Below are 21,224 nucleotides of genomic sequence, written 5' to 3'. Positions count from 1 at the left end.
TATATATATCATCTATTACCGCGTTCAGAAAGGGAGGGCTAATGAAATAAATCTACGTGACCGGGCATCAATTGCAACGTCGGCGTTTGCGTGAGCCGAAAGCCGAAATCGCCACTTCCGCTCCCGGAGCCAGCTCCACGGAAACGTGGACGCGACACGACGCGCGCCCCCTCCCCGCGTATCGGCGAGGCATCCAGGCCGGAGAATGAACGGGTTACGGGCCGCAGAAGTAATTCGATCGAGGCTTTTGAATAGGGAACGATGACGGGAATTCGAGCGCTCGACGCTCGCCAGATTTCGCCCCGGCCAATACACACGCACGCACGCGCGCGTGTGTGCGCGCGTATATCGGTTTCAATATTCGCGGCCGATATATTGGGTTTCGTAATGTTCGAAATTGACTCGGTACATTTTACAAGTGATACCCTCCCCCTCCCCCTCCCCTCCTTCCGGGGGGCGGCCTACGTGCCGGATCAATACGTACACCGTTTTTCAAGCAGTAACTCTATTTCATGGGGGTAGCCACCTCCCGATATCGCCCCGCGATTAAAACGCGTCGGGCACAGGTCGTTCCCGGTGTTCGCTCGACCATTCTACGAGTGTTTGCGTACGCGAGTGTTATTTAGAGAAGAGATATTCGGGGGGGATAGGGGAGGAGGATGTAGGAATGTGGCTGCGTTCGATTTACACGTGAAAACAAGGAGGGCGACGGGAGCGGAATCGTTTTCTTCCTTCGTGTTTTCGTTTTGCGATTGCGAATCATTTTTATCTTAAAATCCAACTTTCGCGAGGGGGTTTGTTTCTATATACTGAGTGTTATTAACTTGGACATTTTGGATACCGCGTGTCGGCTTGACTCAAGTTTTAACTCAAGTCGGGATAAAATTATAAGGAATTATAAGGAGCAGGTAATAGTTGAAACGTAGTGTTAAATAATAATTAATATATGTTTACGTAAGAAATTAGCCTGTTATTCGGAATGCTGAGCTTTAACTCGCACAGCTTAGTTATCTTCTTGATCATTTATTTAACGGGAAATCCTCCGGTTTTAACGCGTCGTTACATTTCTATTATAAATATATTATACCGTGTTTACACTTGCAAAGACTAAACTAACTCGGTGTAACTATATATATATATATTAATGCCAAACGGAATCGCTAATTAAAAGGCGATTCGTTTAATCCGTTAAAATGTGCATAACACAGGAATTACGTAGAATCTTCTCGAACATCTTCTCGAATCGAAACGTCTCCTCCGAAATGGATCGTCGAGGAAAATTGAAAGAGATTCCAGAAGATTGACGGAAATGAACAAACGAGTACAACTATCCACGAGGAACCGAAAGTCAGCCAAGTACGGTCATATGTTCGAATGTTCGAATTCTCGGTTTCCAGGAGAGGGGGAAAGAGTGAGGAGAGGGAAGCAAACAGAAACGCTGAAACGCAGACAGGATAAAACGACAGGGAGGGAGAGGAAAAGGCAGGGGATAAAAACATGGAAGAGAATCGTGGAGAGAAGCGGCGGGATATAACGAAACGAAGAGTCGGTCGAAACAGAGAGACATCCGGCGGTGGGAGAGTTGGGGGATATAAATTGTGGAAAGGAGCGAACGCGACAGACGCGGGATATAGGGAGGGGAGGGGGGAGCGGGGGCGCAATTTGAGCGAGTGGCATCAGTCGGCGGGTTTAATGAGGTTAGTTGCAATTACATGCATTAGTACGACATGACGAGGGCAGCGGACCCGACCTCGGTCCTCTGCAAGAGATATTCGATGTATGAGCCTGGCAAAAGGGTGGCCAGAGGGTGGAACGCGAGGTGGAGGAGGAGGACGAGTGGAGAGAGCCGCGATACGGTGCAAAGGAGATACAAAGAGAGGAGGAGGGGTCGGGTGGAGGGGACGGGAGAGGGGGAGGATCGAGGAGGGAGAGGGCAGAGAGAAGAAAAGAGAGAAGAGGACCGAGAAGAAACGTAGTCGGTGTAGGCTCGGGTTAAAATGCGTTAACGCGTTACCCGCTCGTGATATACACACTGTGCCCGCGCGCTCATTCGTACGGCACAGAGCAGAGCGGAGCGGAGCGGAGCCGAGCGGAGCGGTTTGCTCGTCTCCCGCGGCAGGTAACGCGCAAACTCACGCATCGTTGCCTCGCGATCAAACGGCAAACACCGTCGGGTTGCCGCTCCACTGCGATAATTCTTTGATCGCTCGAAAAGATACACGTCGAGTCGAGCACGACAGCCAACCCTCTCTTCTGTCAACCAACCCGGTTCCCTCTTCTTTCCGCGAGAGACAGAGAGAGAGAGAGAGAGGAGCGTCCCTATCTGGAAGAGAGAGGCTTGGTGAGTCGGATAAGCGCGGGAAAAAAGAGCGCGGAAGAGGAGGAAGAGGAGGAAGAGGAGGAGGAGGACTGCATACTGGGAGAGGAAAAAATGAACGGGTACGTTCGTTTAGCCCCCGTTTAGGCGACATGCCGCACGCGACGAATTCAAGATACGAAATCACGCGATGACGTACGCTTCGCTGGCCCCTAGAACAGACACGAATGCCATTTTGTTTCCGGGAAACGAATGCTTCTTACGCTTCTGTTTTCCTTTCTTTCTTTTTTTTCCCTATTGTCTTCTCGATTCTTACGAGGTTCGATGAAAAAGCATTATCGTTCAATCGCGAATATAAAACTGTGAAAAAACTTTCTTTTTTCAGTTCCCTTTCATCCTCGTGAAAAAAACTATTATAAACAGCGCGAAACGCGCTGCTCCATCTATCGAATCGACCCGAACCCCTTCACCGATTCAATTGCACTACAAAAATTACATCCACGTGCACGCGTCAAACGTAATCCACCGCGTATTGGAAAATCCACGGCATCAAAGAGCCCCGTGCGCGTCCCATTCATCCATTAAAACAATGGGAAAATCCGAAAACAAAGGAAATATCAAGATAGCGGAGCTTTCTGTTCGAACATCGATTCCGATAGAGCTATATATATATATATATATATCGATGATAAAGGACGAGACGACGAATCACCATATTGGCGGAGAACAAAAAACGCGCCACCCCCGGAGAGAGAAGGAGGGGGCGGTTTTGTTCGATATTACCAGAACAGTGGTGGATATCCCGTGAGATGTGGCATACATGGTAGGGATAGAGCATTTTTGCGCGGCTGACCAACGGCGTCCCGCGAACGTTGTATTGTCGGTCGATACGGATTTCACGAGCGGCGGCATTTTCCAGAGAGAGAGAGGGAGGGAGAGAGAGAGAGAGAGAAGCGGAAACGCGCGGATACGTTTGATACAATATATAAGCGGTCGGAAGGGTGGCGGGGTCCGGGGATCACAAAGTAGCATTCTATTGACAGAGAGCTCGACGCTCTCCGGTCCGCCGGTGATTATACTTGGTGATCATATCGCTCGTATATTGACAAACAGCGATACAAACACCCATATACACAAAGACAGAGGCAGAGAGATGGACAGAGAGAGAAAGAGAATAGAGCAGAAAGGGAAAGGAAGGAGGAAAGGAAGGAGGGGGAGAGATGGAGAATCATCCCCATTCCCGGACGCCTCTGTTTTACCCCCGTTTTGTCCTCGTTCCTCCGCGCGTCTACGCGCTTCCTCTCCCTTTCCAACCTATCCGCCGACACAGCCGTCCTCCTCCCCCACCCGCTCCCCCTCCCCCTCCCGATCGTCATCCCCCACGGGTGTATGCGCCGCTGCAAACCTCCCGTCGGCGGCCACCGGGAGTGGTGGCCGTTCCCGTGGACGCTTCTCGTGCACCGGTGCACACAGACCGCCCACCGGCGACCCACAATACGCCGCTAATTCCCATAAAGCGCCGACCGATACGCAAATGGACAAACGTATGGACATACGCACAAGCGCCCCTGGCCTCTCTCGTTGACCGGCCAAACACCGCACGCCATACACCCCCCCCCCTCCCATCTCCCCCTCTTGTTCCACGATTCTAACCCGGCATTCGCAGCTTGTATATCGTGGATCGAGCTTCTCTCCATCTCTCTTTTTCTCCCAGTACGTACGTGCGCATCTCGCGTTTGTTTTCCCGTTCTCGTTCATGATTCCCGCCCGTCTTTGTAGATTACGCTGCAGCGTGTAATAACGGAACGGAAATGCGCCGTGATGTCCGACCACCTTTTCTTTGCCTACTCCAGACTCCGAGGGATTGGGTTTCATTTTTGTTTTTTTTTGTTTTTTGGAGCGCGATAATGGAAGAGGGTGATTATTTTTCTTTTTTTCAATTAGTTTCGAAAGGTTCGCCGTGTCTGCGATGATTTCTTTTTTTTTTTTTTTGGATTAGGAATTGGTGTAAGGGTAAAGGCGAAATTTATAATGGATATCAAATGGGGTTTTTTTTTTTTTTTTTTAGTTATCGGATGAATATTCTAGTCCGTTAATTCATTCAAGATTATTCGATTCAACGACTATCGTGTATTAATCGCATTTATTCCCCGACTAAGTGCTCAACTTTTCGAGGCGAAATAATAACGAGAATAGCCTATGCGAATGCTTCGCACAAATTACACATGGACGGTTTTCGAAGCGGTTTATCCTTTTTTTTTTTTTAATTTCTATGAATTTTTATAATAAAATTATATAATAAAATTGAATCGCGTTTCGTTTAAAATAATAAATGGAATAATTTAATGGCTCGAGATATTAAAGATTAAAATATAATACTTATAATTCACGCGCAATATATCGAGTCAAATTTTACCAAAAATTATCGAAATATTCTTATATAAACGCGATTCAAACAAACGAGCAAAAATTACGAATTCTTTTTATTCTACTTCTTGAATGCGATCAAACAACGCTGCTAATTTATACAAAACGAACAAAATTTCTATTGCACGAACGTGTCATGTGTTTTTGTAAAAAAAAAAGGAAGAAAAGAAAATAAAAAAAAATGGCAGAAAAAAATTGCGAGTTTGAAGAATTCAATTTTAACCGCTGATAGTGCCAGACGGAACGTTCGGATGGCGCTGCAGAAATTTCACGCTCACCTGCCGCAATTTCGTGGAGAGTCATCAAATATCGGTATACGAGGAAGGTCGTACGTGTCCGACCGGATCTTCTTTTGTAAGAAGATAGGTCGCGAGATTGTTGAATGAGAACACCTATGAATGAATCGCGTCGTTTCGAGTATCCTTATCGAGGACGCGTTCTGAACCGTCATCACCGGCTGAACCGCTTCCATCCTTAAAGATTCAAAGATTCCACCTTTCCCAGAATGAGAATATTTATAAATGGAGAGAATTGCCAAATTCGTTGATCCGAATACACTATATGAAAATAGATTAGATTGGGTATATAATTATGTTTCTATTCCAATAAAAGTCACTGTTTGTTTTGTTAAGAGCATCTGCGTGTCTTCAATGATTGAAAACGCGTAAGATCTGAAACTTGTCGATTTGACGGCAGGTTTGGTAGTTCTAGCGGTCTTAACAGGTTCACCGGGAACGATAAGAATCTGCACCGGTTTGTACTTTTTGGATAGGTGTACGATAACGACTCGAACGTGAGATGTAAATTAATTCTAGAATATTATAATGGGATACTATATTTCTCGGTATTTTTTCTTCTTTTTTTTTAAACTTACCGTTCCTGAGAAATAAGGTTTTTCGTTGGCATAAAAGGGATTATTGGTATTTTGAATTTTATCCACTGAAACGTAGACAGAGAAGTATTTCACAGGAAATTACTTCGCGAGGATAATTATCCTCGATTCGCAGCTTTTTTTCCTAAAACTATTTACAAGAAAACAACGTTTAAAAATAAAAAACTCGTTTTAATATAAAAATTAGATATCCAATATATATATATAATACCAGTCTAATACGTTTTTATACGATATTATTATAGATCCTTCATTGATAAATATACTTAATGTCACTCGACTCTTCGCATTCGTCACTTATTCATTTATTCATTTATTCACAATCGATTCACAATTCCGTTTACATTAAAAGATCGAAAGAAAACGTGATATTCGATCAATCCTCGCATCCGCTATATAATATATCCCCCAATCAACCAACGTAATCTTTGCCCACGTAATTACCTCAATTTCGAATCCAATTTCTAAAAAATACCATTGAAAAACCTTATAAAACCTGTCAAATATAAATTCTATCCATAAATACAATATAATCCACCTATTTCTCCGAGTCACACCCTCTCCCCCACTTCTCCTCCCATCCCATGAAAGCTTAAACGTGCATAAACGTGCACCGCATCTTTGTTCCAATCCATACACACACATATATATTGCAAAGGGTCGCGCGCGTCATTTGGGCGAGCGAGTCGTAGGGGGTTGTAAATAAAAGAGTAGCGATCGTCGGGAGCGGTGCACCTTGTCCGCACGCCCGAGCCACTGGGCGTGACAATATGCTCCTGCACAGGTGTACGGGCAAAGGTAGGTCCACGGAGGCGCCTCCGGGAAGAGGAACGAGAAGTGCTCTCGCCGCCCACGCTCCGATCGCTCCGTTCTCCCTGTTCCCCGAACGAGAGAGAGGGAGAATAAGAGGGCTTGTCAAGGGGAAGCGAGACAGGGAATTCTTAACGCGAGGGGAAGGGAAGGGCGAGGAAGAAAAGAGAAGAAAAGGAAAGGAAGAGGAGACCTCCTGTGGAAAGGAGTCGAGGAGGATACATAGCGAGAGAGAGAGGGGAAGAGCGTGTGTAGGTTGGGAGAGAAGGAAGAGAAAGGTCGAAAGGTGTAGCCGTTGGGAAGGTGGTGTGCGCTTTCGAGTACCTACGTGGCCGCACACCTGTGCTGCCGATGCAGCATGGCACAGGAGAGTCGCATAACAGGTGGAAAGGTGAGAGAGAGAGAGAGGAGGAGAGGGAGGGAGGAAGAGAGAGAGCGAGGGGAAGAGAGAGCAAGAGAGGGGAACAGAGGAGAGGGAGATCCCCACTCGACCCCGAGTCTGCCAACTCGAACATTACTATACGCCCTCCGGGATCCGAGAGGAGGAGAACGCTCAGACTACCGCCTTCCTCCTACGTCCTCTCTCTCTCTCTCTTCTGCGTCCGTCTCTCTCTTTCTCTCTTTCTCTCTCTCCTTGGCATCTCATTCTTTCCTACCACCGTGCACTCGTTTCGTGCCATCTCGGTCCCCTCCCCCTGTTTTCGACCCGCCACCCAACTCCGCGACCCAACACCAACCTCCTCTCCTCACCACCTTTCCTTCACGGTCGCACTTCCGTTTTAACGTCGGCCAACTCTCGAGGCGGGCGGCTGCCTGCGCAAACGCCGCCGACAAACGCGTTTTCACTCGGTGCCGATGAAATGGCCGACGAGAAAACGTTCTCCACCCTTGCGAAGAGCGCCGCGACGCAACGCCAAGCGGAGGACCAGAGCGAGCGTGGCGACGCCGCCCCGGGCCAACTGCGACGCGCGGTTTCCAGGATGCCTCGACGCCTCTTCCTCTCCGTCTCGTCGAGCTTCTTTCGATAATTCTGGGATTATCGAGAAAAAAAAGGGGAAAAAATTTGTTCCAGGGAGAGATTTTTCAGCGATGCTTATTTAGAAGAATGGAAGAAAAGAAGAGGAAGAGGAAGAAGAAAAGAAAAAATTGGATAATGGTTGGATACTAATCATTAAATTATACATAATGCGCTAATAATTACCGTTTCCTTTCCTTCCATTTCCTTGTTTGTTTCTTTACCAAACACCGGTTCGTGGAAAGCGGCGGAGAAATCTACATCTCCAAAACAGAACAGAGATCATCGCGTTAAATCGATTTAAGAATCGATTCCGCTGATTACACGGCCGAGAAGAAAATCGACCAAAAGCGGGGAAGAGGAATAAAAAAAACGAAGGGAAGGGAGATCCAATCTACTCGCGATCGATTCACCGGATGGCCGTCATTAACGTCATCAACGAGTAACGAAGAAGCCTTATCATCTCCTCTCCCCTTCCACCTCTCCCCAGGCCACAACCGTCAATTGAAAATCTATCATCGACCCCGGTGTCACTGCCCATCAACCCAACTCTCCCGACACGCTTCCAGCGTGATCCCACGTGAGAGCGTTCCAGGTAATCCAGTGGAGACCAGGCCGCACCACACAGCGAGCGTGTTTGCTTAAAAGCGTGTTCATCGTCCCGCCTCGGGGTGAATTTAGGGGGGCGAGGGGGGAGGGCGTGCGTGCGTGCGTGTGCAACACGTAAATGACTGGCATAATAACGGTAATACTGTCGGGTATTATCTGCACGCGCTCGCATTTTTGCGGGCAGACAGGTTTCTCGCCGCTGTTTCTCCCGCGAGCTGTTACCTCGCTTCCACGCGATGACCCACGGGCTTTTCGGGTCGCGGATGGGCAATCTAGTCATCGTCGATAGGATCCTATCCGGCCGATCGAATCGAGCATTGTCCTCGAGAATTTCACGTCCTCGATGACGTTGGCGCGATGACGATGCGAGATCGTGCGACTCTGTTCTTCTTCGTGATGGATGAATAGCGAATTCTGGCTACGATTCGAGCCGAGGAACGTGAGGATTTCAGCGTGTGACTAGTAACTGCGAATGTATCGGTTGCGATTACGATTTTAAAAATTAAAATCGTACGTGGATACGTGTAAGAAAGGTGTAAAGATGTATCGTGGATATAGCGATGCAACGAGATACTTACGAGAGTTCGTAAGTAAGAGATTTTATTGAGGTTCGTTCGAACGTAGGATTTTCCAATGAAAAATAACGTGCATTATCGAAGAATAATATAAATACATTAGCATAATTGACGATCATTCTATTCTGATATTGCGATCTATTTATATAATTATGCACATTATTTTTTAACTTCCTTTATTAAGAAAAAAAAAATCGTTGAAATGATCACTCGATTATGCGTCAGACAGTTTATACAGATTGCTACGTCTACATTATTTCTTTTATGCTTAAAGAAGTTTTTTTTTTCCATCGAAGCTGCATGCTTATTTTATTTTACACATTAAAGAGAAATGAAAATTATCTAGGTTTATTTACGTAATATAATATATATCTTTTTTTTTTAGAATAAAAACGTAATATTCTGGGCGATGTATAAAAGGGGGAAAATTTCATTCGAAGTTCATCTCGGATATATCCCGCAACTTTCACGCGAGCGTTTCTTAAAAATATTGGAAATTAAATACGAGTAATATCTCTTCGAAAAGAATGGTAAAGAAAATTCTCGTCTCTTAAAATTTTCCCAAATTTTATTATCACGAAGGTGATAAATAAATCCCGGTTCAGGACATAATCCAAAACAATGATTAATACACCCTTCCTATTCATTAAGGTAACAAAATTCTTTTCATTTTTTTTTTCTTTCTTCAAATTTAATTTTACTGGCAGCGATTTCACTCCCGATATCGCAATAGTCTATATAATTACTGATTAAACCCACAACTGCACGCGAATCGTTGTTAAAAATATCCCCAACCGATTCTTATCGGTTCGTTCTTTCGTTAGTGGTTCACTGAAACGTGTCCATCCTTCCACGTCGCGCGAGGCTAATAATCCCGTTTAGCGAAACAGTAAGAGAATATAATTAAATTTAATTACACGATCGCTTTCTAAGATTTAATTGGACCAACTTGTAACGCAACTTGTATATTTGTTTAACCTCGGAACAGGGTAGAAACGAGTCAGTGACTTTTTTCTTTTCTTTCTCTTTTCTTTTTTTCTTTCTTTTTTTTTTTTTTTTAGATGTAAAGCAAGGCATATTATTAGACAAGGTATATTCATTTGTAACTATCATGTTTGTTCCGTTACGTTAATCATGATCTTTTTCTTACCGACGAATCATAATTTTTATACTCTTTGAAATTCGTACCATTTATCAATTCGATAAGAGAATTTTTTTAATTTTAATCCCATCTCAAGATATTGGACAACTACGATAATAGCAATAAAAAAAAAAAAGAAAAAAGATATCTTTTTCGATCCTATTTCGCATATGTCGCGGGAACGATTTATCGAAATTAAGAATAATTTTAATAAATCGAAACGTGTCTGACCGTGGACAGGACGTGGGCATCCGTTACAAACTTTGACAAACGTTGACTTCTATTACCGCGATAATATCAAAGAACACGATTCACTTTATCGCCTCAATAATTTCCGCACGCCCTCGTATCGGCCATTTCAATCATATACTATATAAGTTTCATCGCATTTCGATATCCTCGACCGTGTGGCGGCCAACCAATTTCGACAACCAATCGTATTCGTGCTTATCGTCATCGCGCGACAACATTTCTCATTCGTCTCGTTTCAAAACGGCTACGATTTATTCCACTTAACTCTCCCCACCCGCCCAATAACTTATCCTTATTATTTTTGAACACGAACGTCTAACGCGGCAACAACTCTCACGATTTTCATCGACAACACGTTGGTTATGCTAATTAAATAGCCCGTTGGTAGCGAACGAGTCGAGTGCCCGGCCGGAACGATACGTTAGATCGATCAGCGAAGGATTAACGGGTCCCGAAGCGAGAAATAAATGTCAGCGTGTAACACCGGAGGCGAGTTGGATCGTGGAACGGCTTAATAGTACGAGACAAATTATCGGCTATTGATAGCCACTTTTCCGATTCTCTCGGCAAATCCTGTGCCCGCCAATACGTAAATTTAGAGGGCTCGTCCCCCCCTCCTCCTCTTTCTTCGTCCCCGATCGATAAATCTCGCGTAATACGCGAGCATCGTTAACCCATCATGAGTGTCGTTTGAATTTTGTATCGGTGATATTAGCTTTGCCAAACTTGTGTGTCTCAGACAATCAATTTCTCTGCTGGCCTCGATTATAAGCCGAAAATAATCCCAGACCGTGGCGGCTGATGCCGAGATCCATGACCCGCGTAAAATCGATCCGTTCGAAACAGGTAAGCGCGCGAGAAGTGTCGTCGTTCGACATTCAAAGAACAGGATACGCATTTGGGTTTTGTTTTAGCTTCGGTACGGAATGCGCGAATTCGAGCAGAGACAAAGTAGAGGTAAGATTTACCGACTTCGAATTGTTTCGATCAGAAAATTTCTCTCGTTTATAACCGTTCTCATTGTACGTTTTACAACAATTTTACCCTTCCCTTAAATTTCTCTAAACTCTGCACGATAATAGACTAAATAACTATCCCCTTTATAGAATATATATCGCCTCTAAATGAACCAAAAAATAATAATAATAATAAAATAAGAAAAATCTCCTACCTTCGACTGATCTTGCTGTTGCAGCAATTGTTCCCTGAGCAGCTGCAGCTGCAGGATCATCTCGGATAGCCTCCGCTCCTTCTCCGCGAAGCTCTCCGCGCAGAAGACCCTGTGCAAGGCCGACGCGCCATCCTGCTGCACTTGTCCATCCGTGTTCTGCATCCTGCCAGATGCCGGGGGCGAGGGTGGCACGCTGTTCGCCACGCTGGCGACGCCTCCGCTGCAACGCACACCGTCAGACCACGGTCAATTACGCTTTATTCGTTCCAAGGGAGGGCTCTCCCTTCCCCCTCTTCCGTTTCCAAAAAGAGATAAAGAGAAACACGGGAAAAAGGACAAGGAAGGAGAATGGAAACGAGACGCCGCATAGAGAAGAGAGAGAGAAATAGAAGGCAGCAGCTAGTAGATCGACCACGTACGGGGCTATTCGCGTGCGAGCAAGAGTTTCCAGTGGCTCCAGCCTCTGGAATGGGATAGTGGTCCGCGTACATAGGGCCGGGAGCCAGGTGAATAATAGATAGGGTCGCGGCCGCGCAATCACGGTAGCCGAGTGTTTGCCGCCGTGATGGGGTGCTCTCGCTCTTCTCCTTCCCCTCCTCCTTCCTCTCCCCCTTCTCTCTCTCTCTGTTTCCACCTCTTTCTCTCTCCGTCCCTCTTCGCAGCACCGGTTTCTTCCCTTCCCCCTCCCTCCAAAGTGCCCTCCTCGTCTACGCCCGGAGCTCTCGTTCCATTCCTCTTTTATACCGGGGAAAATGGACCACGAATAAGTGATACCGGACCTATTGTGCGCAGCCCGGTGGTGGAGCGATGGGCTCGACCAACGAGAATACACCGAGATGCGGAGTGAAGGACATCGCGAAAACGAGAGGATAAGGACGAGAGAGGGGGAGAGAGGATTGAAAGAAGCGCGGCTTCCGGATCTGGGGCAATAATATGAGGCTTCTCTCTTCTCTCCTCTCCGGTGTATCGTTACATGGCGTTTCTTACGGGGTCAACGGTTAAAGGGACGGTCGAATTTTAAAATACCGTTTTCAAACCTTCCGGGCGAAAATTCAGGAATGGACGGAGATGGAGAGTGAATGGTCGCGATATATTTTTCGTACGATGAAAAGGGGATTTTCTTTTCTCTCTCTCTCTCTGTCTTGCCAGATGTATTAATTATTGTTTGCGGATGAATTTGTCGGATGAGAAATTTCCTGTTGTTGTTTTTTTTCTTCCTGTTCCGATTAATGATGATAGAACGATAGGATATGATTTTTGAGGAAGAGGGAATTTCAAAATTAATTATGAACGTGCGCGTCAAGTGTGTACGCCGATCGGAGGCGAGGCAGAAATTTTAAAATTCAAAAGTATAATTAAAAATATGGAATATTTAATAAACATAGTAAGATATAAGCTTCCATAATAAGTTTAACTTTCTTAATATGACTGTATTAAGTATTTCTTACCGCGTGGCAAGATATATCTATCTACCCTTTAAATCTTGAATTTTTATTTCAAACGAGCGGCTATATACGCGCATACAACTTCGCTTCCGTTATCACTCAAAAAAATAATATAATATCAAACACGATGTCGGGTAATCGAAGTCGGGAACGAACGAAAGATTTAACCGTCGCGTTTATTTAGAAATATTCGAAATTTTTGAATCGAGTTCGAATCGTTGCTGATCGAACATGAAATAAGAGAGGCACGTCCCTTTATCCTCGCGCGGCATATGAAAGACCCTCGCTGTGCGTAGCTTTCTTTCACGACCGATAATAACGCTCGATGGCCGGCTACAAGATTCTATTCGCGCCTGTTGACCTCGGTATCAGGCAACAAAAGGCTCGTTCTGCCCCTATTATCATCCCCTCCCTCCCTCCCTCCCTTCCTCCCTCGACGTAGTCCGTAGGATTTAGCCTTTCCGGCTCACCAAAAATAGACCGTATCACCCGTGTTGCTCCTTTTGTCACGCCAATTTTGCGACATACCGTTATTTTTGGCGAACGCGCGGTTAAAAATAAGGTCATCCACCGAAGCTGAATGAACGATAAGAGGAGAGGTTAATTTCGTTCGCGGTATTTTCATTGTATTCGAACTCTTCGACCCTTAGGTAGCCGATATCTCGATATTCTCCGTTTCTCGATACGAATTCTCATTTTGTATCTAATTATTCGTGTTTACGTATCTCGTTTTACGCAAATCTCTTTGATCAATCTTTTTTTTGAAACAACAGGACGTTGTTACGCTCCGCGACACCGTTCATCGATTGGAAAAATTAATTTTGAAAAAGTTGACGGAGCCACGACGCGATATCAGTTATCGTTAGCGAAGGATTATTCTCATTTGTAGATCGTACGAGAGAAAGTTGAATAAAATTAATTATTTTTTGATTTTGTTTCTTCCTCCACTCTTCTTCTTGTATTCTTGTATTTCTTCTTGTTTCATACGCGTATGTTGAATCGTAATTTTGAATTTGGACGCGTGAAATTGACGATACATTTATCCACGACGTGTATTCTCCGGTTTATATCGTTTAAACGTTTGGAAACGCGCGACACGTATGGTGGAAGTTGGCAAGCAGAGTATTAGTATCAAAAGTGGAACGTGTAATAATAATGTACGGATTTTTTAAACGCGCCCGTTTTAATTCCACCCGCGCCGCTATTTGTGGAGAATATGCGTACTTTTATAAATTATGTTTCGTTGAATCGAATCCCTTGTCGATTTGCGGTTTTAAGGATTTAATATTTATATATAAACATATATATCAAAATACTATCAAGATAATATTTTATAATTACATTTACGTATTCCATTTTTATCGCATTAAAATGATTTGAACATTCTATTTCGTCGTTCGATAAATTTTAATAATCTATCTTTGTCAATCCGTGCTCAATTTTAAACAATTTTAGACACACGTACGATACTGCTTATCTTACGAAGTGAGTTATTCTATATTCTCACAGTTCCATTCATTTCAACTATTAATCAAGTTTTATTTGATTATTGAATAATGTTATTCAATAAATATAATGTATTTCGTGAGTCTCCATCCTTCCATCTTATATTTTTCTCTTCCGTTTGTTGATTATTAAACACTTATACATCGAAGCTTTATATACACACTTTGATAACACTATTTCATTCAAACTTTCTTTAACCATTGAATTTAATATCAAATGTGAGAGAAGCTAAATTGTAAAGGAAGTATAACGAATTTATTGCCTATTGGCAATCTCTCATTTCTTTTCACGATTTAATGATTCACGGTATAGCAGCTGCGATCCGCTTCGCCCGGCGAATAATGCCAGTGTTGTTTGATTTAGTTTGAAAAGCCATTGCCGAGTATCTAAGCAGAGAATGATTACAAAATAGCAACGCTCTTGTTATCGAACAAACGAACATTGATCATCTACACTTCCCTTTTAGAATCCTCGCTTCGATCGACCTAAAAATTCGTATACCATAACTATTTTTAACGCGCAACGACGCGATCTATATTTTCATCGAAGCGAGAACAAAAAGTAGGCGAAAAATAAATAAATAAATTAAAAATTCAACCAAAATCCCAATTCCATCCAACTCCATCCTCGTTCCAACCGTACATCTATACACGATATATTTTTCTTGCTAATCGACCTGTAACGAGAACGGTAATTTCAAAACTCTTCGAACACGAGGAAATGCAAATTAAATTCAAGGTTGCCAATATTCGCCTCCTTTATTATCCCGCGAAAAGAAAAAATAATCAACCAAAACTCTTGACGGATCATTGCGATCGATCGATCCGAAATGTGCAATTCGCCCCCGATCATTAAAAAACAAGCGTGTATTTCTATTCAAGGGTGGAGGGGTTGCGTCCAGAATTGAACGCGTTCCAAAAACTCGGGTTGAACGTCACGTAAGTGCGAGTTGTCGCACAGTTGGCTGAATTTTGGAAGAATTTTGGCCCCGATAAGCACGCGGCGTGTGGGCAGCGGCCAGCCTGGCACGATTCCGTCCGCTCCCTCGCGCTTGCCAAGTTCACCGGTTCGCTTTCAATGGTTACAACCCGCCACCCGGGATCGCATTCTTCCACGTTACCAGTCGAGATGTTACCAGTCGGAGAGGATCCCGCTCGACAGTTTTGTTTCAATCATTTCGATTTTCCGCCTCGGGGAAGGGGAGACGCGAAAATTATAGAATACGAATATTTGGCGGATGATTCTCTGTCTCTTTTTGGATCGTCACGAGTTCGATCAATTTTCCTCTCCCCCGATCGAGGTGTCCGTGTTGATCCATGCTATTTTTTTCTTTTTTTTTATTGGAATTTATCTCCAACAAATTCAATTGCATCAAGAAAATTCTTGCAAAGTGTTCTTCTTATACATGCAGGCTTATGCGCTTCGATACGATTCCAAAGATGATCTCTCTACAATTTATCGAGAGAGTAAGAATAATTTGAAGGGAAAAATTTTTCTTGCCTTCCATCGAACCATATATAAATATATCCCCGTGTATAAGTATACAGAATTCCGTGTTTATTAAGAAACGTTTTAATAAATACTATACCTTTTATAACGCGAAACGTATTGATTCGTACATTATGCGATAAAGAAGATTCGATCAGAAGAAGTACCGTGCGTATACAATAAGTTTCTTAAAGGAAACGTTGAGATCAGCGGGGCAATCATCGTTCGAGATGGACTGCGATCCATAATTAGCCACGTGCGGGGATAATCTTCACTTTGTATCCCCGACGCATTGCATTATACATTGTGCCCGGGGATGTTGAACGGAGACGGAAAAACGTCTCAGCGCCGATACAAAGAATCAATTCATTCATTCTGGGACTGATTACACGGAGCAATTATTATTACGTGACCGTGCGATATCGACTTTGTCCGCGATAACTTACACAACCTTCTCGTCGTGTCCGCGATGAATTTCGCTCTTTTCACTTTCTCTCCACGATTTTTCCCCCGCTTTTCCCCCCGCCTTGTAACAGAACGAATAATTTTCAGGTATCTATACTTATAGCTCTGCGCGAGATAGATAGATTTTTTTCATTTTCGATCCGTGTTGCACGAAGTTGATTGTAGTTGAAGAAGAAGAAGAAAAAGAAGAAGAAAAATGAAAGATAAGGAATTGTAATTTATGTTAAGGTAAACAAATTAGATACAGTTTTTGTAGAATTATCATTCATCTTGCTAAATTCGATTCTTTTATAATTAAAAGAAGGTTATAAATCATAAATAAGATTTATAAATAATCGACCAGAGAACGTTGAATATATCATTTTTGTGGTATTTTTTTTTGTGTATATATAATACGTGCAAGTGATTTCTTCTCAATTTCTCAAGTGAAATCTTTCAAAAATTACGTATATTTTTTTACATTTTACTAGATTTTCTTCTCCAACGAGACAAAGCATAAAAATTTAAATCGATCGATCAATCTCTCATTTATTCCACAAGATTATTAAAGGAATCGCTTGGGAAAAAGAACTAATCGAATATCGATGGAAAACCTACGAGATACGAGCAAAAACTTTCTTCAACCCTTGTTGAACCAGCGATGGCGTAACGACGTTCGATTCCTCCTCCATCCATCTTTCGATTCGTTTCATTAAAATCAAGCAGTGACACTTGGTCCTCTCGAACTCGTTTTTTAGGCCGCCGCGAAGATGGAGGCATGGCGAAGAGCGCAGGCATAGTCCAGGATGAAACGTCGACTCGTCCGATTTCTTATCGTCCTCTCCATGGACGCGTTTCTTTGTCCCGGAGCCGAGAAGTCGGATATTTTCAGGCTCTCTCACTGTGGACCCCTTGTTTTTTTGCCCTCGGCCCTCGCTCCCGACGACTTCCTTTACGCACGCTCCTCTTTGTATTTCACGGATGGATCTCTCGGTTCGGTAACGAAGAGTCGAGTTTACGACTGGAATCTGTGGATCTTGTCGTTCCACGAACAATGGACGCTTTTGTGGCCCACTCGCGGGGCCAAATTTAAGCGGCTCGCGTTGTTATTCACCGCTGTCGATACAGAATGGAGACGCTGCTAAACTCTTGGCGTTGCTATCGAACCTGTCCAGCTTTTACTCGTCCAACAATCGCGAATATACCAAGGAATATTTTCGATATTTTTTTACCATCGTTTATGTTAAATATTCCCGATGGAAAAAGATTTCGTATAAAACGATCGATTTGGAATTTTTCAGAATTTGTTTTTGTCTCAATAGGACGATAAATAGAAAATTTTAATTTTCTAATTTTGTTTCCGATTCATAAATAAGTAAGTACTTATTTTCTTTCGATACGAATCGAAAATTGATTTTTCTAAAGTAAGTGGAGCGAGTACTTTGTGCATAGTTTTCTTTCAAGGATCGAACTTTGATAAGCAGATTTCAAAAATAGAAATCAACGACGTTCTGCTCGACACTTGTTACGTTTGAATAGCAATAACTGTGCGCTCTCGTTGCTGCGCAGAATTAAAAAAGAAGAAAGGAGGAAGAATCTATACGTCGATACATCTATTAAAAAGAAAAAAAATGGCGTTCAAACGTTTAAAATTGTACCGCTATTGCGCGCGTTCGAGAGCCTCTCTTCATTTCGAGGTGAAAATTCTATTTTAATTTTGCGTTGTTAATACGTTCGAAATTTTGCACAAAAGGCCAAACACGCCGAAAAAAATATTATATAAAATATTATTGAACCGAAAAATTGACAACTTCAGCGTAAAATATAGGGAATACTCTTTCCTAGCATAAAAATAAATCTTTCGTTAACAATTTTTTATTATTGTCGAGTATCGAATACTATTTTATACTTTTGTTAAACTTCTTGCAACACGATTTAGAAAATCGAGAAGATAGCCTCACTGATCCCTAAACTTTAACTTCGTACCTCCTAATTCAATCATAAAATAATTATCTCCACCTAACCTGATTCACTCTGTTCAACATTCGTTTTCGAAAAAACATCAATTCATCTCATCGAGCATCAAAATCTCCGTTCCACCATATATCGATTCAAACGTTGGATGAATGTAATCGTTTCGCAGCGATATTAAAGAAAAAGAGAAGATCATTTTTTAAAACTCGTATTTACCGGTTATGTAAAGCGTTCTTATTAAAGGCATTATTAAAGACAGCAAACAAACAACGGGAGATTAAAAGGCGTGGCGATTGCAACATCGCAACCAGCCACGAGTGGGTTAGGGCATTGGAGAGACAATATCGGTTAATTAGAACGAGATTACGTAACACGAGCCGTCGTAATAAGCCGGATCCCGCGAATTCGGGGAAAACAGGAAGGAACGCCTCGGCCAATGGAGCCAGGCCTCATTTCCTCCGGCTGACCGGCCACTTCCTGGCGCCGTTTAATTAATGTCGTTCACTATCGCGGGCAGAAAGCGGAGAAAAGGAAAACTGTAAATAGCCGAATACGCGACAGCTGGGCCTACTTTATTTCTCCAACGGCGGAATACCGGTATCCGTGAAGCTGCTCTCGAAACGCTACATCTCGACTCTCCGTTTCCGCCATTGTGGCACTTTTTCTTTCTTTTCTTTCGCAGATTTTCTCCTTCTCCGACTTGAGAGTGTACAAATTTAACGTTTCCGCGCAAATGTACGAAACTTTAAAATCTGCCTCCCCCCAAATAAAACATCGAATTAAGAAAAAAGAGAGGAAGAAACTAACCAATGCGCGTTGTGCCCGGTCGGCGTGGAGGTGGGCGGCGGGCTGTTCCGCCTGTTATTACTCGTGTCGTCCTGGAGGGACAGCGACTCGCTGTTCATCTTGAAGGTTAACCTCTTGAGCACGTCGTCCATGGATCTCTTGGTGGTCGCGGTGGTGGCGTTCCCGCCGTTGTTGTTGTTGTTATTGTTGTTATTCTGCGTCACGGTGTTATTGTTGTTGTTGTGATGGGGATGGGTGGGGTAATAGGGGTCGACGGTTAAGGGTGTGGGGGGCGAGCCGCACTCCGAGGAGCTGGCGGGTTCCACGACGCCGCCCGACGACGAGGATGTGTTCGTGTGGTGATGGTGGTGGTGATGGTGATGGTGGTGGTGGTGGTGGTGGGGGGGATAATGGTAGGCAAGAGCCTCCTGCCCCGTCAACACGATCCTCTGCCGCTTGCTGGTCCGCAAGGAATTCGACGATGGCGAGGGCGAGTCCCTGAGATCGGGCTCGCTGGTTGTCGCCGGCGACGAGCAGCCGGACGACTCGCAGTCACCTCCCCTCTGGTGGGGGTAACAGTCCTCGATGTCGACGGGGGTGGTGGGACCCTCTTCACCGACGGCTACCTCGCCACCGGGACCACCGGTCACCGACGAGGTCGTGTCCTCCTCCTCCTCGTTTGCGCCTGCCACTGTACCCGTGCCGCCCCCGCCCTCCGATAGCTTCGTTGGTGGTGACTTCCTCTTTGAGGACATCCTCAATCTGGAACGATTCACAAGAGGAAGAAGAAGAATTAATATCTTTTTTTCTTCTTTTCTCGCGAGATACGACACGCTTCGAATCGAAAAGGAGGGGAGATGTGCGTGGATTGACGTGTGCCGGAAACAATTTCAGTGTCATTCAGCGATTCGAGTGTGCAAAAATTCGAACGTTACTTAAGTGTAAAAGGATCTCTCTGTGTAACTGTTACGGTTCTTTCGCGAATTCTTTGCTACGTGCATGTATTATATAAAAAAAGGAGGGGGGGATTTCCTCTTAGTCGATCGACTCGTTGAGTCGACATAGTAGTAGAATTCTTGTAAAGTACGAGGATACGTTTTGTCAATATAAGTTAATGTAGCCAATCCTTTAAAACGTTCGATACGTTCGTTTGTTTTCTCCGTTAGCGCTTACACATTCGACTGTTTTTAACGAAATACACGGTTAAGTGATGGGGCAGTGGCTTCGCTTTCTTGCCAGAGAGAAGATATTCTCGTGGACGAGCACAGTTACACGTCCCCGCGTGTCTGTGATAATATTTTATTACGCAAAGATGAGAATTTTTTTTTTTTAATTAATTCGAAACTATCAAATATCCAGATTTATTTATAGATTACGCGAATGCAAATTTTTCGAAGCGAGCAAACTCATCGGATATCAAATCACCGGGTATCGAAACCCTATTGCCATACACAAATGCATGCGCGAATATATGTATATATATATTTTTTTCACGGATTTTATATTTCTTTTAGAGAAATGTTATTCGTTCGAGTTGTTGTGCAGTACGACAATGCTGAACCTTTTCTCTCTTTTTTTGTTCCTTTTCTTTGCTTCGATCTTGGAGCATTTTGTGTCCATGTGTCGTTGCGTAACGATTACAAAGTTGCAAGTGCATCGCGCGACGGGTCGGGATTTATCTCTGCGGCTGTTGGATGCAGTTACGAATCTCGTTATAATTCATAACGTAACCGTCGGCGCGGTTGTAATGCTATCACGTGTGTTGTCGATAAGCGATCGCGAGAGGCTATTCTTCGTTCGAGACTGGGGCGAAGGGGGAGGGGAGGAAGAATGGCAACCGCGGGAGTGTGAGTGTAACGTATCGGAGAGAAGTCGGACGATCTTTGTCTTAGGAAGGCATTACATTAACGATTTCAAGAGCGACGGCGATGCTCACTGCTTTAAGGATTCCCCTTCTTAGTTATTAATATTTATTAATCATTTATCTCTTTTATTTCTCAAGTCCAATTCAAACGCTGACGATTGCAACACTTATTGTAACCGTATCTTCTTAACGAGGTTTCAACAATCCAAAGTCAAAAGATCTTTTTCTTAATGGATTATTATAGTTTATTTGTTGTGCAATTTATTTTCGTTTTCCATTATATCGTGTTAAATTTCCAAACCGATCTTCTTCACACTTTGCCATGTAACGGATTAAACGGATTCTTTTTTTTTTAAAGAAACATTAATCCAGAAAACTGCTATATCCCAGAAACAATTTATATCTCTAATACCTTGCTCCCTATTACCCATCCACCCAACCCATCCCCTAAACTCAATTCAAAGACAGACAGACCTACACCTACATCATCGTCCAAGGGTCTCCAGAT

General features: G+C 43.6%; 1 protein-coding gene across 8 annotated transcripts in view; it reads right to left on the bottom strand.

Annotated features, from left to right (window-relative positions):
- The window catches only part of LOC107993726 (transcription factor Sox-13), a 188,025-nt gene that overhangs the window by 29,323 nt on the left and 137,478 nt on the right, over positions 1–21,224 (bottom strand). For all 8 annotated transcript variants that reach the window (XM_062076321.1, XM_062076319.1, XM_062076314.1 and 5 more), the window contains 2 exons: positions 18,874–19,614; positions 11,210–11,429 (listed from right to left, as the gene is read on the bottom strand). In XM_062076321.1, the coding sequence (XP_061932305.1) occupies positions 11,210–11,429; positions 18,874–19,607 (954 nt within the window). In that variant the 5' untranslated portion in view covers positions 19,608–19,614. The remainder of the gene's footprint in view (positions 1–11,209; positions 11,430–18,873; positions 19,615–21,224) is intronic.

The sequence above is a fragment of the Apis cerana genome, linkage group LG6, assembly GCF_029169275.1.
Source record: "Apis cerana isolate GH-2021 linkage group LG6, AcerK_1.0, whole genome shotgun sequence".
Classification (NCBI taxonomy): domain Eukaryota; kingdom Metazoa; phylum Arthropoda; class Insecta; order Hymenoptera; family Apidae; genus Apis; species Apis cerana.
The sequence above is the reverse complement of the archived record's forward strand: the minus strand, read 5'-3'. Positions and strand labels throughout refer to the sequence as shown.